The 22,924-nt window shown below is 42.2% G+C and overlaps 1 protein-coding gene across 8 annotated transcripts in view; it reads left to right on the forward strand.

The window, feature by feature from the left end:
* The window catches only part of arap2 (ArfGAP with RhoGAP domain, ankyrin repeat and PH domain 2), a 253,644-nt gene that overhangs the window by 40,185 nt on the left and 190,535 nt on the right, over positions 1 to 22,924 (forward strand). For all 8 annotated transcript variants that reach the window (XR_007448601.1, XR_007448602.1, XM_049568438.1 and 5 more), the window contains exon 8: positions 3,077 to 3,197. Coding sequence is in view for 6 of the 8 variants with exons in the window: in XM_049568438.1 (XP_049424395.1) it covers positions 3,077 to 3,197 (121 nt within the window). In the remaining 2 variants the exon portion in view is untranslated. The remainder of the gene's footprint in view (positions 1 to 3,076; positions 3,198 to 22,924) is intronic.

Genomic DNA, 22,924 nt, shown 5'->3' on the forward strand with positions numbered 1-22,924 from the left:
GGAGTTCACTTTCTTTCTCTTCCTCAATTCATCCTCTGCTTCCCCTTGCGCTCTGTGTCTTCGCAGAATACGTCGGCGGCGGCGGTACAGTGGAGCAAACGTGCAGTATTGTGCATGGCAATCACCACAAGCCATTACATTGTGCACAGGACTGCAGAGAATCAAAATTCAGGTCAAGCCCGTTGAAGAGCGACAGAGAGGAAAAAAAAGGGACGTCTGTTTTTTTTTTTTTCCCATACTTTGCAATGATAATGACATTATCGACATGAATAATGCAATGTCTGCAACGACCCCTTTCTTTTCCTTTTTTATAACCCGGTGATTTTCACGCCGCTACAGAAGTGTAATGCACTGTCCTCCGGTTCACTCCATTGCAAGAACATTACAATCTGACATGTTCTCAGCTTTTTCAAACTACTTTAAGGGCATTTCTCTGTTATCCTCGCCACATCACGGTGTGAATACTGATTCAGCGGCGCTGCCGGTCTGTCCTTGCTTCTTTAGAAGTGATAATATTGACGTTTGATTTCTTTTTCTTGCTCCGTCTGTCTCTTTTTCATATTGACAATGACCCAGTACTTTAATTGCCATTGTCAAGGGAGGCTGTAAAGAGGGTCACGAAGCCTCCAGTGCAACATCCTCCTTATTTGGATGCCTCCACTAGAGCTGCTGCATGGGGGAAAACATGGGGGGTAATGAAACAATGCACACACAGCCCAATCCCACTTTACCCAACAAGCGCTTCCTGTGCTTTACCCAAATCCCCACTACAGTGTGCCTGCTTCTTTTTAAATATTTGAGAAGTTTGTTTTCAGCTTGTAGATTTGTTTTATGATGTCTCCTAACACCCAAATGACTGTGCTCTATGTGTGCTATTCTGGTGTTTTGGGTTTCTTTAATGCAGTGTGATTAACTTTCGGGGCTGTTTGCTGCGCCAACATTTCAAATAACATATATTTAAGTTTATAATTAGAGTAACATGTGTTCATGTCAAGGATCACATTAAGGGGAATGTATTCTGGCTGGCTTAAAGGGACATACGATGTTTGTTCTTATTTTCTGTCATATATGTATAATGTACAATGTCAGATGTTCATATTAAACTCGGCTTAAGTTTCACATAATAAGGTAGACGTATGTAAAAGTAATCTTAGACTGTTCTGAATTCTCTGTTTCCAAAGTTTGTTCTCCTTTCTCTACAAGATGATGTCAACTTGTGATGCAGTATTGAAGTATTTACATGCAGCTGACGTCAGGCAAACATGTATCTTTGTTGCTGATGTTGTTGACTCCTTCCTGATTTTGGATCATTTTGGACATGTACGAATGTGAAATCTGATTTATAGGGTTTTATTGTTGATTTTTAATGTGGAAAGGTGATGCTGTACGGCCATTTCCCTGCTGGAAGTCCACTGCTACATGTAGCTACATGCTAACGGCAGGGAACCATGTAATCTTGGTTGCCAGTGTACTTTGTTTCCGACAGTTTTTTCTACTTTCAAGACAAGCTGACATCAGCTCATGACAGCTTTATTTATATGTTCATATGCTCCAGGCATGGAACTGTAAGTGTTTACTATACATAGCCAACAGTGCTACATGTAGCTACATGCTAACATCAGCATCATTTCCCAGCTGGAATGCTTCCAGTTGTGAAGATTTTGATTTAGAAGTTTTTATTGGTGACTTTCTTGGTAGAAAATGGCAAGATAACATGACTTTGTTTCACTGCGAGTACGCCACTACATGAAGCTACATGCTAACATCAGGGAAACATGTAATCTTGGTTGCCTATGTTGTTAATTTCTCTCTGATTTTTTGATTATATTTCTTCTGGAACATGTCTGGTTGTGTGTAGAAGCTTTAATTGGTGATATGTCATGGTAAAACGTGGTGCTATACTCCCTTACAGTAAATCCTCGGCTGCAAATAAACTGCTACATGTAGCTACATGCTAACGTTAGAGAAACATGTAAACTTGGTTGCCAGTGTTGTTAATTTCTCCCTGATTTTTTGATTATATTTCTTCTGGAACATGTCAGGTTGTGTGTAGAAGCTTTAATTGGTGATATGTCATGGTAAAACGTGGTGCTATACTCCCTTACAGTAAATCCTCGGCTGCAAATAAACTGCTACATGTAGCTACATGCTAACGTTAGGGAAACATGTAATCTTGGTTGCCAATGTTGTTAATTTCTCCCTGATTTTGGATTATATACCTTCTTGAAACAGAAATAATCTGTACTTACGGTCACTTCTCCCATTGGAATGAATAGACTCAGGGCCGCTATAGTCTCTTATAGGGGCAGGGCAGTGTGACACAGACACAGGAAATGAAGTGGTCCGTCTCGGTTTTTCAGTGGTCTCTGGCAATGCAGAGATCCTGAGATAGGGAAGGCCTGGAAATACTGACCAGTCAGAGCAGGCTGGGCTCTTGGGAGGGGGGGCCTAGATAGACAGGTGCTAAAGGAAAGCGTCTCAGACAGAGGGTGAGCACAGGTGATCCGGCACAGACAGTAGGAAGAATATAAAGTGTTTTTTGAACATCAAAGCACATAAACATGTTCTAGTTGAAACCCAGAATACAAGCATGAACCTGACAATGAGCATAATAGGTCCTCTTTAACGGTATACAGCTCATATGAAAACATATACTTACAGCTTCCTGTTTGTATTCCTGCAGCAGCTTTTTGATTGAGATGCTTCTTGTCCAAGCGCTCTGTGCCATTTATCAAAGTTCTCGCTTGAAAGAGAACAGGGAAGCTATTTCTGCAAATAAATTTGACGCTGTATTGATGGGCTACGGCTCCAGTTTGATGAGGATGTCTGTCAGTGGTGTTTCAAATTGAATGCGATCCTTGCCGACGGTAATACAACTCAGAATTACACATCTATTGATGCAAACAATGCGCTTGAAAATGGTAATTGTGGGTCTACAGATGCAATAGGATAATAGGAATAAGCAACAATTCAGTGACATTGTTAGTATGCATGATGCTGCGTGTGTGTCTGATATACCTATTTAGTGTGTGTTTTTACCTCACATCTGTGTGGTTATGTGTCTCTCTGTGTTTAGGAGATGTACTCCAAAGGTATGATCCTGGCCAGTGCGATCAGACAGGTGCGAGGACTGGGTGACAACAAGTTTGAGGTGGTCACTTCCCTACGAACCTTCGTGTTCCGGGCTGAACGAGAAGGTACAAGAAGTGCATCCTTGACTCTTTTTTTTCTCCTGCATTTCCTAATCATCTATCAGCTCCTCATTGTGTCTCGCTGGTCAGTCTGCCTCTGATGCTGTGACCGTCTGATTCCCTGTCTAGCCTTGTTTTTCTCTCTTGTTCTCCACCTCTCTATGTCCTTCCCTCTCCCCCCCTCCTTCTCTGTTTATCTCTGTCTCGTCTCGCTCATTCTCACCTCACTCCCTCTAAATGTGGTAATCTTCTGCCTCACCTCTTTCACTCTTTTTGTCTGTCTATTTCCATGTGCAGTTTTCTCTTTGTCATTTCTATCTGGAAGGACACTTTCAGTGTGACTTTATTTTGTTCAGTATCATTGTCCAAGGTGCCCATATGTAAAGAAATAGTCTGATATTAGACAGAATTGTCAAATCGTTTATCTCCATCTTTAGCCTGACACTGTGCCCACTCTAACCTATTTCTGCGGGAAAGGGGAATTTGATCCTCCCTAACCAGCACTAGACCCACATTAGCCATCTAAATCTGACGTCATTTTAAGCACACACTGAGGCCTGTGCTGTTGTGAGCGCTTATACTTGTGCGGTGGTGTGTCTGTGTCACTCTGCACTTACACCTCCAAAACACTAGTTGGCAGCGGAGGTTTCTGTGAAGTGCTGTAAAGTTTAGTTGATTCAAAACACACATTAAACACACATTAAACATGGCTTAATAGAGACCGTTTCAAACACAAGTACACAAATCAGCTTCACTATAACTCTCAGCATGCACAGACAGGCTAATGTTTTTAGCACGAGCCTATGGCATTTTACATTGTATAAATTACCCTAGCAGCTAGCGATCTTTTCCTCTAAACCAGGGACAACAGCAACATTTAACAAAGTTAACGTTACAAAATTCGGCTCCATTACAACTCACAAGGTTCACCAACAAAACAACTGTCTTATACTAAACACATTTTCCAAACAAATATAACATGCTAACGTTATTAGTGCCAGCCTATGGCATTTTACATTGTATAAATTAGCCTAGCAGCTAGCGGACTTTCCTCTGCTCATAGGAAGCCAGGGACAACAGCAACATTTAACAAAGGTAACGTTCCAAAATTTGGCTCCATTACAACTCACAAGGTTCACTGACAAAACAACTGTCTTATACTAAACACGTTTTCCAAACAAATACAACATGCTAACGTTATTAGCGCCAGCTTATGGCATTTTACATTGTATAAATTAGCCTAGTGACGAGCAGAGATTTCCTCTGCTCATATGAAGCCAGGATAAATCACACACAAGACTTAAAATGCTATTTTTGTGGAGGCTTTATTGTCTTCACAATTTATTGTTTCTTATCTGTGAAATTAAAGTAAATGAAAGCTTTGTTTCCACTGAGGGAAATGGTTTCAGCTTACAGAAATAGACAGGAGGTCTGCGTCACCGTGATGTGTAGTTACATTTCAGAGGAGGTGCACATCAGGCTATGGCGTAGGCTCTAGACGCAAAGCCTATGCCGTAGGTACAGCGTTGATTCAGCGCAGAAGTATACATTCTGCCTAAGAGCGGGGTCGAGTGAGATAGACACAAACTTTGAGTTGTTGCTTGTAATCGATTTAAAACAGCCTCGACAGCAGTGTCCATCTTGGATGCAGTTATTGTTTCACTAACAGAGATCACACCAATAAGATAAAGATTTAGAGCGGTTGATTGCATATGATGTATTAAGGGTTTGGAGGAAAGCATGAAGGGATAAGGATCAAGGGATGGAGGTATGATAGGATGTACAATGAAGGGATGAGAGTCGCAGAGAGATGAAGGGTGCAGGATGGATTGATGGATGGACCTGCATTTGTATAGCGCCTTTCTAGTCATCACTATGAGTAACATTCTCCCATTCACACACACATTCACGCACTGGTGGCTGGGACTACCCTACAAGGTGCCACCTGTTATTCAGTCTTTAACACACTCACACACGGTTAGTTTTAGTTGTTATGCTTAAGTATTAGCTTATGAACATCAGTGACTGTCAGTCGGGAACTTGTGCATGTGGTGGCACAAGGTTCCCGCTGATGCCAGTCCATGTGTCCAGGAAAGATTTTAGTGTCCCAGAGAAACACGAAGCTAGTCAATGTATGCCATGTCTGGTAACTATCACAATAAATATGTGTTGTCTGTTTAAAAAGTACAAACGTGGGAAGATTATAAGTACTAATTCATCTTTTAAGTGGCTCCATCTCCAGTATGCAGCTGATAGGTGCTTGGCTTGTTTACATGATGTAATAGAAGTGCATATTTAACTGATTCGCTCTTGACAGAGAGCATCTAATGTAGTCGGAGGCTTGGGTGCTGTTAGGACACGATGTTAGGCCGACATGTTCTCAGAGGGAATTATTTTCATCAGACATTATCACTGCAGAGATTTTAATACAGATTCTCCCAGTAATGAAACAGTTCGTCCCGGAGAACAGAAACCCTGTCTGTACCTATAGGTATAACCATGCACTGGGCAAATGGATAAACCATCGATCGATCGTCAAGAAATAGTTCCATTGCGTAACTCACCTCGCAGCATCTGCTGCATCCTTTTGTGTACTCATTAAAAATAAGGTTCACATTGTGTTCATGAGAACATTCAAGTTCAGAGGCCTGTTTTTATAAACTTCGGACAAACCTGGGTAGTTGTTACACTTGCTTCCAGTTGTTATGCAAAGCTCGGCTAAACAGGTCAGAAAGAACGCAAATAGTATTTTTTCGGACTGTAAATGTTCTTTAAATGTTATGCAATGTAAGTGGGTGTATACGTTGGTGCTGAGGGAGATCTCTCTGACAGTAATGACTTCACATCCCTGCCTGAACCTCTGTTATTAAGATAATCCAAAGGGACAGAGTGTTAAAAAAAGACAAAATTCTCAAATCTCCCAGGAACCGTCCGTTAATAGTCTCGTTGCTCCGTTCTCTCTTCATCCTTCTGTCGTCAGAGTCGTCTCTGCTTATCGTCTTTGCTCTGGAAGCTTTGTCTGTGTCGGCCTTTAATGAGAGGGGAAAGAGACACTTTGTGCTGCGCACCTTGTGCCTGCTCCGTGGCAGTTTATTAGGCAGCTCAGGTCAACCTGCTCATTCACTAATCGAGGGTCCGTCTCTGGGGTCGGGTGTCAGTCGCCCTTTGATTCACGTGGATGAGTGAGATCATAAACCTGAGTTTTAGCACGGTTGTGAACCTTTGCAGTGTGAATTTCTGAGAACGTGGTGGAACTGAAAGATCTTTGAGACCATTAAGACCTCAGTGTAAGTTATTGAAATATTGATGTCTGTTGAGTGAGGAACAAAGTGATCAATATTTGACACGCTCATCAGTGATATTGAGCATCTGCTTATTGGTCCTGATTAGTTCAACTGGCCGTTTATTGCTCAGCGCTCAGACGTGATTGTGATGCTGAAGCTGTTTGAGTAGATTTTAATGCTTCAGGCCGACTTAGGACAAAATGCCCCATCAGTTGAAAGTGCTCTATTATTGATATCTATGACTTTTTTGGGGATTATCAGGATAGTTTTCATGCCTCGAGGTGGCGACAGCTGCGGCCATAGGCATTATGTTTTCGGGTTGTCCGTCCGATCTCTTCTAGTGTCTAGGGTTGCAGCTGTACGCGGTGGTATGACAGTAATTTTACGGTTTTCATTTGCTATCTATGATTTTAAGGGAAAAAAAGAAACCTGACGAATGGCTCTCTGATTGTTTGCTCAACCCATAAAAAAATATTTTTGAATTTCTTTAAAGGTCATTGTAACCGATGATGATAATAATGATATGATCTAAAATATAAAATATAATAACAATAATAACAGAGAAAATGATCCAAGTTGTGTTTGAAAGTGTTTTCTTAATTACACAGTTGTGGTGGGGGAAGTGTTCAGTTCCTTTACTTAGGTAAAAGTACTGATACTAGGCTGTGAAAATACTGTGTTACAAGTAATTGAAAATGTTACTTAAGTAAAAGTAGGTAAGTATAATCAGGAAAATGTACTGAATGTATTAAAAGTAAAACTACTCAGTGCAAAAAAAGAGGAAAAAAATCTAAAAAAAAAAAAACCAAAACATACAAACCCCAAATACTCAAAAATAAATGAAAACAAAAAAGAAATAAAATTAATTGGAATAAAGTAAAATTAAATAGAATACAATTAAATTAAATTATATTATATTATATTATATTAAATTAGATTCGATTGAATTAAATTGAATTGAATTAAATTAAAAAAAGAAAATAGTTGCCAATTAATTTTCGGTCAACTGACAAATTGATTAATTGACTAATCAGTTTGTTCAGTTTATGCAAAAATCTTGATTACAGTCAATTTACAATTACAATTACAGTTAATTGTAAAGTAATTCGTAACCAAAGCTGTCAGACAAATGTCAGCGCTCGACAGTGCGAGCGTTTCACTCGCATTTGCGACTAAAAATAGGTGTGTGCGAACTGTAAAAAATATTAAGGGCCACATGTGCGCATAAAAAAATCAGCCGAAGCAGCCTATATTTTTGTCAATAAAAAAAATATGATAATCTAACCGCAAATGTTGGAGGAACTCGAGCTGCCTTTCCTCTTCCCTCTTCCCTGTGTGACGCGGTTATGGGCGGTTTTCCAAGCCACTGTCGGCACAATGAATATAAGTCCCACTGTCAGCAGCGTAGAAATAAGTCAAAGTGTGAATCCGAGGGATGGTTTGCCCAGGGCGTAAAACTAGCCAGGACCGCCTCTGGGCGGGAATAAGTCAAAGTGTGGCGGAGACGAGGGACCGGGAAAAGCGGTGGACCTCTGGGGAAGCCTGCTCCGTTCTCTCCGCAGTTAGGGACTGTTCGCCATGGTACTGCTGCTGGGCAGGGTGGAAATAAGTCCTGCAGAGTTTCGGAGGACCTGGAGAATGTTTTAGGATAGTAATAACATTATATAAGATAATCATATTGCAAACATAATATATATAAGATAATAACATTAAAGACAAAATTAAATTGCAATACTTTATCAAAACTTGATGATTTTACCTTTGTGTACATTTTGTATACAAATTCATTAAATAATTTTGCTTGTAAATGTCTATTTGCATCACGTTTATTACGGAAAACACATTATTTGATCAATTTACATTGTGCCCCTAAAGTTCTTTGTGCACTCCTTACTTTTTCAACTTAGGAGCACATGTGCTCCTTGGGAAAAAAGTTAGCGTCAAGCCCTGAATGTGGTGAAGTAAATAGTTCAATATTTCCCTCTGAAATGTGGCATGAAAAGGAAAGTCTCAAGTAAAGTACAGAACTACCTCTGCACAGCCAGTCTCAAGGATCAGGTGCTGGTCGGCCGCAGGAACATCTCAGATAAAATCGTCAACTTAAACCACATGCTGAACTGAGCGAACCTGAGGAAGGCACGGGCGAAACGCGTTGTTCACTCTTGGTAAAATCACAGTTATTCAGTTCAGTGTGTGGTGGTTTATGTTGAGTAAAGTACTGGAGTTACATTCCACCACTGGTATGTAGTCCTCTACATAGAGCTCCAAAGATAGTGAGTAGTGAATGAGTGAATGATTTCAGACAGTAGTGTATAAGGCTTGGTGTAGCAACAGTATCTCCCTTTTATTATCAGCTAAAAACTAACATTTGCATCACATCCCCTTTTCATACAGTTAGGCATCACCCCTGGTTTATAAAAAAGCAATGTAGCCAACAGCTTGCCCTTTAAACTTTGTTTTTTCATCAATTCTCACCACACTGAGCCCCGGCTTTTCTCCCTCCTCACCCTGTCGATTCCCTGCATCATCATATCGATATCTGCCAGCCCTTTTTGTCCGTTTATGAGTCGAGGGTCCTCAGCGGCATCATTTATCACACTGTCTGCTGGCTGATCGTCATACGTCACACTCAGCCGTGTTGACAAGCGCTGGGAGGGGAGAGGCGCTGTCTGATTTGGAGGTGGCCTCTGACCGCCTGGGATCAGTGGGAAGCCTCTCACAGAGGTGGCTGCGGCCATCAGAAGAAAGCGTCGGGAGGAGAGATGGAGAGAGGGAAGAGAAAGAGAGGAAAGGAGGAGAAAAGTTGGCCTCATCACCTCATGCATCTTTAAACAGGCCCACTCGCCTTGTGGCGGAGAGTCATCAATCTTTGGGGAAACACACGAGAAAGAGGGAGACATGAGGAGACAGAGGGAAAGAGAAGGAGTAGTGGAGTGGAGGTGTGGAGCTGCTGGGGGTGAGACGGGGGGAGAAAATGGTGGAGTGATGGCCGGAGGAGTGTGTGAGAGTGTGAAGGTATCCAGGAGGGGCATTAGAAGAAGAGGGAAGGGGGGAAACGAGGGAAGGAAGCGATTAAATGAGGGAATAACAGGGATGGACAGAGCGAGGGAGGCAGACACGCAATCTCAGTGTGAAGAAGCAACAGAGAGGTAAAGGCAGAGACGGCGGGGAGAGATGAAAAGGGCAGAGTGAAGATGGAGAGAGGGAGGAGGAGGAGGGAGAAGTGAGTGAATAATTGAAGGCCACCGGAGAGAGTGTGCACACAGCTGTCGGCTGATTCTCCACTTGGTCCGCAGGTGGCCTCTTCCCTCAGGTACTGTCAGCTTGAGAAGAGGAGAGATGGAAGGAGGAAGGAAGGCAGGGGGAGAAAGGGAGGGAAGAAAGAGAGGAGGGGGAGGAGGGAGTGATGGGGAGAGCAGTGGCAGGCAATGGGGGGAGAAGAAAGCGAGAGGAAAGGAGAGTTTGGCAGGAAGAGACACGGCGGAGAGTGATGGAAAACGGTCAGGACAAGGGGGGAGTGTTGGAGAGGTGTGGAGGGGATGCAGACAAATGCGCTCTACAAGAGAGAAGATGGGATTTATGGTGTAAAGAAATGCTGATGATTTGTATTCTGATGCTTCGACAATTGCCTTTCCACAAAGCCTGCTCCCTAACACATGTTAGTTTTGTTTGAGATGACAGGGAAGAAGGTAAGAGAGAGATGAAGGGAATAAGTAGGGAGGCCGGAGAGAGAATGATGGCAGAAATATAAACTCGGGACGACACAGAGTGGGAGTAGAGTTGTATTAACTGTAGTACATATTTCACTTTGTATTATTTCACATTTTATAACCCAGTAAAACAACTATTCAACATCAGTTTTTTAGCTAGTGGTGAGCATATTTTACCAAGTAATGAGCCAAGGTCTTGATGCCAAATTAGCAAAGCTCTCCTTGACATAATTGGCATATATATAGATTTTCGAAGGCCTCAAAATTAGGGCTGCACAATAAATCAAATATTAATCTTGGTTATCCCACAATTGAATAATTATAATAGTCTTTATTTATAAAGTGCTTTATAGACGAGAGTCTAAATGAATTTAAAGGTGCTCTCAGACCTAGAGTCGTCTTGCTTTGGTCTGAATCAGGGACTGAGTTTGTCACAAAGTTGTATAATTGCCTAGAGTTGGTTCGTGTTCTTACGGCAGCATTTACAAGCGGACCAGATCAAATGCCTTGTACAAGAAAGCTGCTCTTGATTGGTCAGAATGTCCATGTGGGAAAAATCCAGGAAGTAAACAAACGTTGAAGAAGAGTACACTTGCAAGATAAATGTGACACTTTCTAATGTCACAATGGAGGGACAACTACGCAGGTTGATTTTAGCGCTGCTCATCGTGGACTATATTGCTGTCATTGTTCATTTTAGTCAAACCATACAGTTTGAAAACGAGGTGCGGCTCCAACTAGAAAACAACGTTTTGATGATTGAGGTCGGAATACGTTCTCACCACAAACAAACCGCACCAGAGTTCGTTTGTAGTCGCACAAAGACCACCTCTTCAAACCGCACTTAGGGGGCAAACGAACTTGAGTTTGATTGAACTCAACCAAGACCTGCAGTCTTCAGCTTCTGGAACAGTCAAAAGAACTCTTCCCAAGGATCTCAAAGTACGTCCTTGCATGTATGGTACTAAGAGGTCAGAGATATAGCTGGGATAGAGGCCATGACGAGCCTTAACGTGATCACGTCTCTTGATTCTGGTTAAAAACCTGGCAGCTGAATTCTGTACACTCTTTATTCGATTAAAAGATTTTTGATTCAGGCAAGAAAAGAGACTGTTGCAGTGGTCCAGGCGTGAAGAGATGCTGAATCAGTCGGCGTAAAAAAGGCTACAACTAGCCCCGGCGAAGGCCAGAGGTGCAGGACCGCACCGCACCGACAAGTGTGGCAGACGCTCGAACTTGAACTGAACTGCTGACTGTTTGTTTGGTGTGTCAGAGTCTTAAGGTGTGGCAAACCCAAAACCTAATGTCCTCAAATGTGGATGCAGGGTTGCAGGAGATTAAAGTTCTTGCTCCGCTCATAGACAACACAGAAAACTGCTGCATTTCAGACTGCCATTTAAGTCATGGCAGCTGTGATGCATGCAGCAGCCACCTGCAACAAACTTTCTGAATGTTGCAGCTGCAGTCCAGAGTAAAGGAGTAAAATACACCTCACAGCAGATGTCTCAACCAAGAGGTGACGAGCTGGTCCCTCTGTACGCATCATCACCTGTTTTTCGGAAGTATTTCGGACTTAGAGAGCATGTGACTTGTTTCTGTGCTGCAGAGCAACACGACTAACAAAGTCAACCACCTGAAAAAACACCACAAACTGCAGTATGCTGAATCTATGAAGGCCAAGAAGAAGAATGTCGCTAACGTGACCTCACTGAATCACCTTCCTTATCGTCACCATATCCATCCAGCTCCCAAAGACAGACTCAAATAATCAATGCAGATGAATTCAAATTTGAGTCAAATAAGAACGTTTATGCAGCTGTATTCAAAATTATTTATTTATTTATTTAACCCAAATTTAACCAGGTAAGTCCTGCTGCGATCAACAATCTCTTTTACGAGAACGACCTTGCCAAGACAGCAGCACAACAAAAAGTTACAGCCAAACAACAACGCAATAAAAAACATAGAAGATGCACAATACTTCAGATGCACATTTTTAACAAGATTCCCATTAATTTGGTTTTTAAAAAAATTATGACAGTGAATCTAGATTACCTTAAAGATGCAGCATTTTTGGGATTCCCGTAGCGCATTTTCTTGTCACCTATCAAATGACATCTTTTAGGGCTGCAGCTAATTCCTTGTCAAATAACCTGTTGATTAATGTCAAGTAATCTATTGTTTGTAGGGCCCAACCGATATGGATTTTTTGGGGCTGATGCCGATTCTGATATTATGGAATAAAAAAATCCGATAACCGGTATATCGGCCGATTAAATTTTTACGTTTTTCATTTTAAAACCTCCCAAAATACCTGCTTTTGATGGCTTAAATATAGTTCAGACACTCGTTACAAAGATATAAAATGAAAGAAGAACATTTTACTATTTTCAGATACTTTCATTATCAGAAATTGTGCAGAACAAGCAGCATATGAACAATTTGAACACAAAATAAATCAAAAATATGATGTGCAAAAAGGCAGTAAACCTCTGGGAAATAAAATAATCATGCAAAGTCTATATGAATTAAGACATTCACATGTATGTTCACAGTACCAGAGTTCTTATTATTATTGCCAATTTAACAGAGGTAGGTTATAGTGCAAAAAGTAACACAAGGACATCATCTCTAAGTAAAACACCACATTCCCTGCATTTTATTAGTGATGAAAATATAAGTGTTAACATCGGCGTCAAACGGCCAACTTTTGGCTGATTGCTGATTATTCTCTAATGGCTATAATCGGCCGATTAAATTGGCCGGCCGATAAATTGGTCGGGCCCTGCTTGTTTGGTCTGTAAATGTCAAGAAATGGTGGAAAATGTTTCCCAAAACCCAAGATGACGCCCTCAGATGACCTGTTTTGTCCACAACCCCAAAATATTCAGTTTACTGTAATAGAGATTGAAAAAAAACCAGAAAATAATGACATTTAAGAAGCTGGAATAAGTTAATTTTTACTTTGTTTTTCTTTAAAAAAAACCATCCCAAACTGATTATTTTCAAATTTATTGGCGATAAATTCAACAGTTCACAACTAATTGATTAATTGTTGCAGCTCTGCGTGTATGCAAATAACAAAATATGTCAAGTTAGACTCAACCACTCTGTAAAATATAGTTATATGTGGCGTATTTAGAGTAGACTAATGTAAACGTTGAATTCTGTGTTGTGCACGTTTGTTAGGATGAGAGAATTGGAATGACGGAAAACAAAGCAAATCTCGTTTCCTCTCTCTCCATCCTTTTTCTTTTTTCCTCATCCCTGTTGATGGAGACTGTGTGGGCGGCTTCTAAGATCTCTGTCGAGCGCTAAGTGGACCTGGCTCTCATCTCATCCACTTTCAGTGAGGATTATCTGCCTCTCCGCTCGTCTCTCTCCATGTAAAGTGGAATAGTCTTTCAAATACACAGCTATACATATATCCCTTCACAAGCAATGAAGCTAGACGTGGCTGTTGGGTTGCACTGCACTCTCTTTCGTATGCACGGCGAGGTGAGGGCATGTTTGCACACTGAGCGGAAATAATTTTGGCAAGCGCGCTCGGAAGGTTCATGTGCGAGACTGTGCGCCCAAACAAACAAAAGCATATACTCAATCATATGCAAGACACAAGTCAGATGCACACATGCTAACACGCAGGCGTAGAGGCATGCCACTGTCTCCTCGGTCTCTCTCAAGTTTCTCTCAATCCTCCCACCTCCTTCCCTCGCTCCAGCCCTCCTTCCCTCCTAGGATTGACAGCTTGGGCGAAGAGCAGAGGGAGAGAGGAAGGCCCTGAATAAATGAACAGGCAAATAAGTGAGCGCAGGACAGGTAATGGAACTCAGAAAGCAAGGGTGGGAACGGAACAGTAAAGCCTAGTGATGTAAAGAGCGGTCAATAATTGAGCAGGTCATTCATTATTGATACAGGCTCTTTGTAAATTCATAAGAATCTGGTGGGGCAGCCAGACCAGAGCTGAGTTCGGGACCAGGCGGCGGATACAGTATTTGGGAGCTCAGGAGGGTAGTGTGTGTTGGAGTGGGATACTGAGAGAGGAGAAACTTTTCTTCAGATGTTAGAGGATGTGTTCGCATGCAAGGGCAAATGCTGCATTCACGTGCTCCTCAGACCGTCCCGTGTCATGAGCTGGGAAGTCGTTCTTTTGGCTTTGGTGTGTCCATGAGCTTTTAAAGAGATACTTCACTGATTTTCAACCAGCTTTGTATCATAACAATGTGAGTTAAAAGTGAGAAAGTAAAAAAGGATGCAGTAGCAGAAAGCACTGGCGAGCTGGCCAGATGCATGGAGGACTGGAGACTCCGATGAAGGGCTCATCTGAGGACGACCAAATGATGATGATGATGAATGATGAGTAATATGTGTAAATGAACTGGGGAAACCTCTCTCCATCTTGCCAGTGTCGGTAAAAAATTTGCGTTTCATGTCATGTGGCAGATTTTCGCCGTCTCTCGGGCTGTTGTTGGAACTATAGATTGCACACAAAAGTAAAGAGGTGGATCAAAAGAGAGACCTGCCCCCTTCGCCCTTTAAAAGTCAGACCAAACAGTAAAACTAGGCGGCGTTGATCAAATATAAACCAAGATTGTGTTTGATTTTTCGACTTAGATGTCTTCAGAAATACATTTTACTGCACTGTTTAGCTGTTATATGAGAATTTGTGAACAGGAAGTGGGCACTATACTGTTTCCTGTACTCAAAAAATGGATGGGTGCCATACCTGCATTTTAAAAATGGAGGCTACAAAAACTGATATCAAGCGGTAAAACTAAGCAGCGCTGATCAAATATTAACCAAGATTCTGTCACTGTATTACCTGTTTTTAGACTAAAATGTCTTCAGAAATGAATTTTACTGCACTGTTTAGCTGTTATATGAGAATTTGTAAACAAGAAGTGAGCACCATACTTGTATTTTAGAAATGGAGGCTGAAAATACTGAGACCAAACTGTAAAACTAAGCAGCGCTGATCAAATATTAACCAAGATTCTGTCACTGTATTGCCTATTTTTTGACAAAAATGTCTTCAGAAATAAATTTAAGTGCACTGTTTAGCTGTAGTACAAGAATTTGTGAACAGGAAATGGCAGCCATACCTATATTTTAAAAATGGAGGTTGGAAATACTGAAATCAAGCAATAAAACTAAGCAGCGTTGCTCAAATATAAACCAGGATTCTGTGCAATTTTTTGACTAAAATGTCTTCAGAAATAAATTTTAGTGCACTGTTTAGCTGTTATATGAGAATTTGTGAACAGGAAGTGGGCGCATACCTGCATTTAAAAAATGGAGGCTACAAATCTGAGATCAAGCGGTAAAACTGAGCAGCCCTGATCAAATTTAAACCAAGATTCTGTCACTGTATTGCTTATTTTTTGACTGAAATGTCTTCAGAAATGAATTTTACTGCACTGTTTAGCTGTTATATGAGAATATGTGAACAGGAAGTGGGCGCCATACCTGTATTTTAAAAATGGAGGCTGAAAATACTGAGATCAAACAGTAAAACTAAGCAGCGCTGATCAAATATAAACCAATATTCTGTTGCTGCGTTGCCTGTTTCTCACCTCCAGTGTTTTTAGAGAAATATTTTAGCTCACCATTTAACTGTAACATGAGATTGTTTGCTACCAGCCCACCGCCATTTTGTTTCATGTTTCTGAACAGCCAAGGTGCATTACTTTGTTCATCATGTTCCTGCATATAATGACATTCAAATAGGCAAGTCATGTATCAGCTTGTTTGCCGACTTACTTAGTGGTGTTCACATGAATTTTCCCCAGGCAGGAGCTCATTTTTCCCGTTACTTTTGACACACCATGAACGCAGCAGAAGACAGGCACATGTGCACAAAGGCTACAAAAGTCACAAGGTCAAACAGTCGAGATGCTAATTAAGGTCAGTTCAGGACAATGTGATGTTGACAGCAGCCACAAAATGACTGACACATCCCTGAGAATTCCCTCCTTCCTCTGTCGCTCTGCAGGAGGAGAGTGATTTAAGGACACACCAGCAGGTCACACTGAGGGTAACGTGAGCGCACAGTCAGCTCTGTCAAACAGGAAGGGAAGAAAAAAAGAGTAAAGCATCTCTTAACACACGTGCTCAGTGAGAGGAATTAATTAGTAATACTTCTGATTAAGGTTTCGACAGGTACAAAAATATCACCCTAAACGACCCGTTGAAAACGACTTGATTACAGTCAGGCCTGATCCAAGTTCAACCTGAAGATAACTGGACTGGATCCAAAATTCGATCAACCCAAACAGACAGATAACAGCAACACTAGAAGCCACATGTAAGCAAATCCCCCTCGGTTAAGCTCGACCTGCGCTCAGCAGTTCACGCCATAAAGTAAAGGGACACTGAGGTTTTGTTTCGTTATTCAGTGATCTGCTGATTGTTTTCTTTATGAGTCGTTCGGTCTATAAAATGTCAGGAAATACTGTAGTTAAGAAACTAATGCTATAATGTCCCAGCGTCCAAGGTGAGGTCAAAATAGTCGGGAAGCAAAGTTTATTTAATATAGCACCTTTAGTAGAGAGAGGTCACAAAGTGCTTCACTGAAATAAAATGATTTAAAAAAGAAGTTAATTTACCTTTACTCTGTGCAGTATATAAAGCTGCTGAAATAAAAGTCAGAAAGACTGACATAAAAAGTGCAGTTTTAGAAATATGTCTCATGGTATACAGTCTCTGAAGGTGTAGGATTCTACTTTTCTCACAGTCCGGTGTTAAAAGAAAGTAAAGAGAAATCACGATAAATTGTTATCGTATATCAAAACTCATACTTGTAAGAGTGCAACACTTACATATCAGCCATCACCTAAGTATTGTAATAGCATTGAATCGGAAGATAAGCATTGTCCCAACCCAGTCGTCGAAATCCGGCAGTTCGTCAGTGACTTCCGGTGTCAGATGCTGACAAAAAAGCCGTCCTTTACAGTTGGCATGATGCGCGGCCGGTTGCTGCTATTGTTTAACAGCATCTGGTGGCATCAGGGGGAAACGTCGCGGGACGATAATGAGAGTTAATGTGGCGGAAGTTTGAGTAGGGTGGTGGGAGGGGTGGTGAATGGGTCCAGCAACCACTGTCTTTCATCCGCGAGGCCGATGTTCGCTTCCCTTAAGGTGCGGACACACCAGACCGACATCAAAGAACTAGCGGTGACAAAAGCCAACCGTTGCGTCGTCTACGTCGCCTCATGTCGCCCTGTGTCAGTTGCATTTAAACACACTACACGGACTACATCCGACAGCCAAGTAGCACGTACGTTCTGCTTATGCCTGAGAGAGAGTGGAGTGAGAGAGTGGTACATCCTGTCAGCTGAGGGGTTTCCTGTTTATGCAGCCAAGCACCGCAGCAGCTCCACGGACTATTACATCCAGACGGTCCTGGTGTTTCCTCCGCAGGCTCCACTTCACTCAGCTGCCCGATAAACCCGCTGCTTCTTCCCACTTTAACCTGAATAACAAACCGGGGCTCGGTGCTCCGGTTGGCTCCAAATGGAGAGCCGGGGCTAGCTGGGAAGCTAGCGGAGGCTAACTGGCTGTGTTTCCCTCCAGTCATGCTGCCGCTAACACTCCACTAGTCGCTCCCAGCTAGCTCCAGTTTGTTATTCAGGTTAAAGTGGCAAGAAGCAGCAGGTTTGTTGGGCAGCTGAGTGAAGTGGAGCCTGAGGAGGAAGCACCGGTTAGCCCCGGTTTCACTACAGGCAGATTCACTCGCTACAGGGGCGAGGGAATAAAACCTAAACGGCCAATCAGAGGGATCTCTCTCACCGATTCAACATGCTCAATCGGCCGAAAAGCCGCCACCACCGACGCCGAAGTGCCGACGGTGCGGGACAAAACTAGGCCAACAGATGCTCACCGTCAGCCCGACTATGGTCGACGGCCAATCGTCGGCTTGGTGTGTCAGGACCTTTACGATTGTAAAACCAAAACCCGTTCTTTTTTCGTAAACCAAACCATGTGTGTTTGTTCTTAAAGGAAAAAAAAAAGTCAGTTGGCTGTGTTGTGCCAACGTAATGCCTTTAAGAAAGAAACTGTATGCAAACGGTACATTTCCTGTGAAAACAGAAGTGTATTTTGAAAGAAGACAATGCACGTAACAGGCAGAACTTGAAACAGCGTCCGAGAACGTCAACAACCAACGCACCCAGGGTACCTTGCACGTCATATCTGGACGCAGAAAGTCCATGACCAAAGGTTGATGTGTGAGGAGGTCGGAGTGAGAATTGTCCTCACCCTCATCAAAGGGTCAGGGGTGCCATGATGATCCTAGCCTGGTAAGACCATCCTGGTGGCATGAGCTCAACATTCTGTTTCACTCTCTGTATCAGTTTGGACTTGGTGCTGCTCCAAACACTTTCAGTGGACGGGACTACATGCCTTGACAGACAAACTCCTTTAGCCAATCAGCATAACAAAACACTGGGAGACATCATCTTCAGCGCCAGTGAAGCCACTTCACCAAGCTTTTGCCAAATCCGGAAGAAAAGCGGAAAAAAATGTCTTGTCCTTCGAGAATTTCTATGAGTGCATACTCTTGTTGTTGTTTAATTTTTGTTATTGACTCTATTTCTGCAATAACTTCACTTAGTGCTGTGTTTACTCTACTAACATTAGAGTTAGCTCTTGTTTGATTGGCTGCTTACATTATCCGCTAAGGTGCAGAGCCCTGATTTGATTTTAATTTCTGGATACAAGGCAATGTTGAGCTCATATCATCAGGAAGGTCTCACCAGGTTACAGTGATCCATTAGTATTAAACAAACTTGCAGTTCTACACTTGTCACTAATGTCTCATGACACCTAATGTTTGGCTCTAAATACTGTCGGATTAATAACCTTTTCTTAATATATTTCAATGGTTGCAGGAGGTGCTTTATAGTAGAAAAGTGGTTGCCATCACCACAGGCATCTGCTGCTCACATTCTAGACAAAAAGACTGAATTGTACTCAGAAACCAGACAAGTAATTGCAGCAAACAGTTGTACTTGATTTTTGGCTCGTCTTTTTTAACGTCCTAAGTATCTCTAATGTTGTGTTCACACTGGGCACGAATAAAACAATTTGTCTGAGTGAATTACATGTAAAATCAATGTAAAGATGCAATTAAACGTGAACTGCCGCCGGGCGGTGCAATGGATGCGATGGACGTGACATTAATGACATAAAATTTGCGAATTAAGGGGCACGAATGAAGCAAATAGGAGGATTTCGCATCATGTCTCGTGACTGTTGAAAAATCTGAACTTCAGCGACCAATTAGCGCTGTGATAGCCAATCAGCAATGAGATCCTCCAGGGATGTATGATGCCAAGGATGGCGGTGGACGTTCATTCATCGATTCCATGATTTCACGTGCATATGACGTGAGTTATTTGCACGTATGAAGCAAGTCAACAAAATATTCTAGTGTTCAAACTGCCGGGGCTAACGCAACGCAAGAGTTCACAATGTGTTTGGTATGAACAAAACATAAAGATGACCTCAGCCTTCACTGTTGGAGAAGCACCAACTGATCAACTAGTGACCGGAATTGATTGATTTTCAGCTTGATCGGCTGTGACCGGTGCCCAGCCAGTCAGTCTCAGATATAGCTGATACTCCGCAGGCCAAATTAAAGGCAAGCATGCATGATTGTTGCTTAAATTAAATTCTTTATTGCAGAAAGGTTAGAAATATGTTTTCGTTTGCTGTCAGTTCTAATTCTAAAAAAAGAAAATTGAAATCGGCCGGTCAGACTTCTACAAAAATCAGATTTGGACAAGGAAATCTTAGTCAGGGCCTCTCTAATCCCTGTTTGGGTCTTAATACTGTGTGTGTGCATCGTGTTTTCTACAGGATGTGTAACTGATTTCCACCTTGGTGCATACACAGTTTACTCAATCAAGATCATGCTGTGGTGGCAGCTATGATTAATGCTGACTGAAAAGGATACAAGGCGTGGAGCATGGCAGGAAGCAGGGGCAGGATGTCGTTATTCAGGCACTCTAAGATAGAAACAGGTGATCAGCTGTCATTAAAGGAAGTGTGGCAGAATATGACTCATATTAAGTGCTTCAACTACAAGCTAAATATGTGTAAACTCATATTAGTCATCAAGGAAATGAGATGTCCGATGAATCTTTCTTTGTCCATCAGTCCGGTACACTGAGTTCTTTGTTGGATCACTGTTTCACTGCGAGGTGCTTTCAGCAAGACACCGAGTCCCCACCAGCTCCAGGCCTTTTTGTTCAATAGATGAGCTGTGGGAAGAAAGTGAAAAGACACATTTTTCCAATGTGGAGATCAATAAAGTATCACAAAAACAATTATTCTCTCTATTCTTAAATTGGCATGCTTCAACAGTATAATTTGTTAACCTCCTACAAACACTTCCTTGTGCTTCCGTAGCCTACATACCTAATAGTACAATTGATTTTGGCGACATGATTTGTGTGTGTGCGGTTTTTCCTCTTTTGGCGAAGAACTGGCTCATAATAAGCATCGTAGTGGATGATGAAATTAAACAACAAAAGAAGACCTCTCTCTTTTACTCTGAATATTAAAAAAATAATAATACAATAGAACCATTTGGAAATACAGACATCAAGTAGGGATGTCACAAGAACTGATACCAAGTCGATGCCAGAATTCTGAACGCCCGACAATACTCATTGTTCTCCAGCACAAAACAGTGACCTAAGTGACCGTCATGATGTTGAGAGAACACTGGACAATAAATTCCCACCTCAATTCCAAAAAAGTTGGCACACTGTGTAAATAAAAACAAGATGCAGTGATTCGTAAATTTGTCTTGAACTACATATGATTGACAACAGGACAAAGACGAGATATTTAATGTTTAAGTTTTCCATCCATCCATCCATCCATCCATGGGCAAGAGCCCCTCCAATAATCGCCACCTTTAATATGGTGGAGGGGTTTGCATGACCCCGTGATCCTGGTAGCTTTGCTGTCCAGGGCTAATAGCCCCTGGTAGAGTCTCCCAAGGCAAAGTGTTCCCAGGGGAGGGGCCGGACCATGAGCGGTTCAAGAAGACTATGATGAAACGGCACATTTGAGGAAAGAGTTCCTTGCCCAGTATGGGGACACCAGGGCCCCCCTTTGTTGCCAGACCTGGGGGGTAGTTCACAAGCAAGAGTCTGGTGCTTGGGCCATCAGTCTGAATTAATAACATGGAGTTGCTCCTCTGTGGGCCCACCACCTGCAGGGACTGGCATCGGGGCCGGGTGCATTGTGTGCCGGGCGGCAGGCAGGGACGCGGGCGTGCCGACCCCTGGTGTCTCAGTCTGGCCCTTGTCTTTTAACAGCACTTAGTAAGTATTTGAAAACTGAGGACACTAATTTTGGAAGTTTTGAAAGTGAAATTCTTGCCCATTCTTGCTTTGTATACAACTTCAGTTGCTCAACAGTCCAAGGTCTCCGTTGCTCCATTTTGTGCCTCGTAATGCGCCGCACATTTTGAGTGTTAGACAGGTCTGGACTACAGGCAGGCCAGGCTAGTACCTGCACTTTATTACTATGGAACCACGCTGTTGTAACGTGCAGAAGGTGTCTTGACATTGTCTTGCTGGAATAAGCAGGGACGTCCCTGAAAAAGACGTCTAAATGGCAGCGTATGTTGCTCCGAAACCTGTATGTACCTTTCAGTGTTCATGGTGCCTCCACAGATGAGCAACTTACCCATACCATCACAGATGCTGGCTTTGGACTTTGCGCTGGTTACAATCTGGATGTTCCTGGAGGACACAACATCCATTATTTCCAAAAGCAGTTTTAAACATGGACTCATCAGACCACAGCACACTTTTCCACTTTGTGTCAGTCCATCTTATGCTACATTTGTAGATGTGGTGATGAACTGTGTTTCCTGACATTGGTTTTCCACAGTGTTCCTGAGCCCATGTAGTGATGTCATTTGTGCAGTTATGTCAGTTTTTAAGGCAGTGTCGTCTGAGGTGTCTAAGGTCACAAGCACTCGGGCTTTCAAATTGCCCCTTACATACATAATTTTTAGATGATGTTTTGGGTTGCATATGGATCTCTATATTCCTAAACAGTTCTCAATCTGCTGGACTGTTTTCCCACAGGTTTTTCACAAAGTGACCATCCTTGCTTGTAAACAGCTGAGCCTTTAGGGGCCATACACATGCCACGTCTTTAACCGCCTTGAAAACGCAAGGTTAGGCCCCGGGTGCTACTCTTGTGCCTTTTCTGTTCCATCTTTCAAGAGCGTGGCGGCAGGTTGTGTCTGAGGTTACTAAGCAACCTTTAGAAGCACTATATCATAGTTTATTTACCTGAAATCCTGAGTGCAGAGCTGACCTTATTTCAGGCTCAACTTCTTCTTCATATTAAGCACAGACTGATATATGTGGATGAAGGGAAAGATGTCTGTCGGGTGTGATTGGTTGTCCCAAGTTTTTTGGAACATGTTGCGTGTATAATTAAAAACAAAAGAATAAAGCTCACGAGTTTGAACATGTCATATTGTATCATTGCCTTCTGTTTGTATTAGGGATGGGTCATGATTTTCGAATTTCGAATAGTCGTTTTATTTTTGAAAAATCGATTTTTTTAATGCGACTATTACTATTCGCCGTCTTATTTCCCCCCTTTATTTGACATGCAATTCAGCTCCTAACCGCATGAGGGCAGTCTAGGATTGCTACAGCGGTGTGAGATGGGCTACCAGCTAGTTTGATGCTCTTCTACAAAC

This window comes from Epinephelus fuscoguttatus, linkage group LG23 (genome assembly GCF_011397635.1).
Source record: "Epinephelus fuscoguttatus linkage group LG23, E.fuscoguttatus.final_Chr_v1".
Lineage (NCBI taxonomy): Eukaryota > Metazoa > Chordata > Actinopteri > Perciformes > Serranidae > Epinephelus > Epinephelus fuscoguttatus.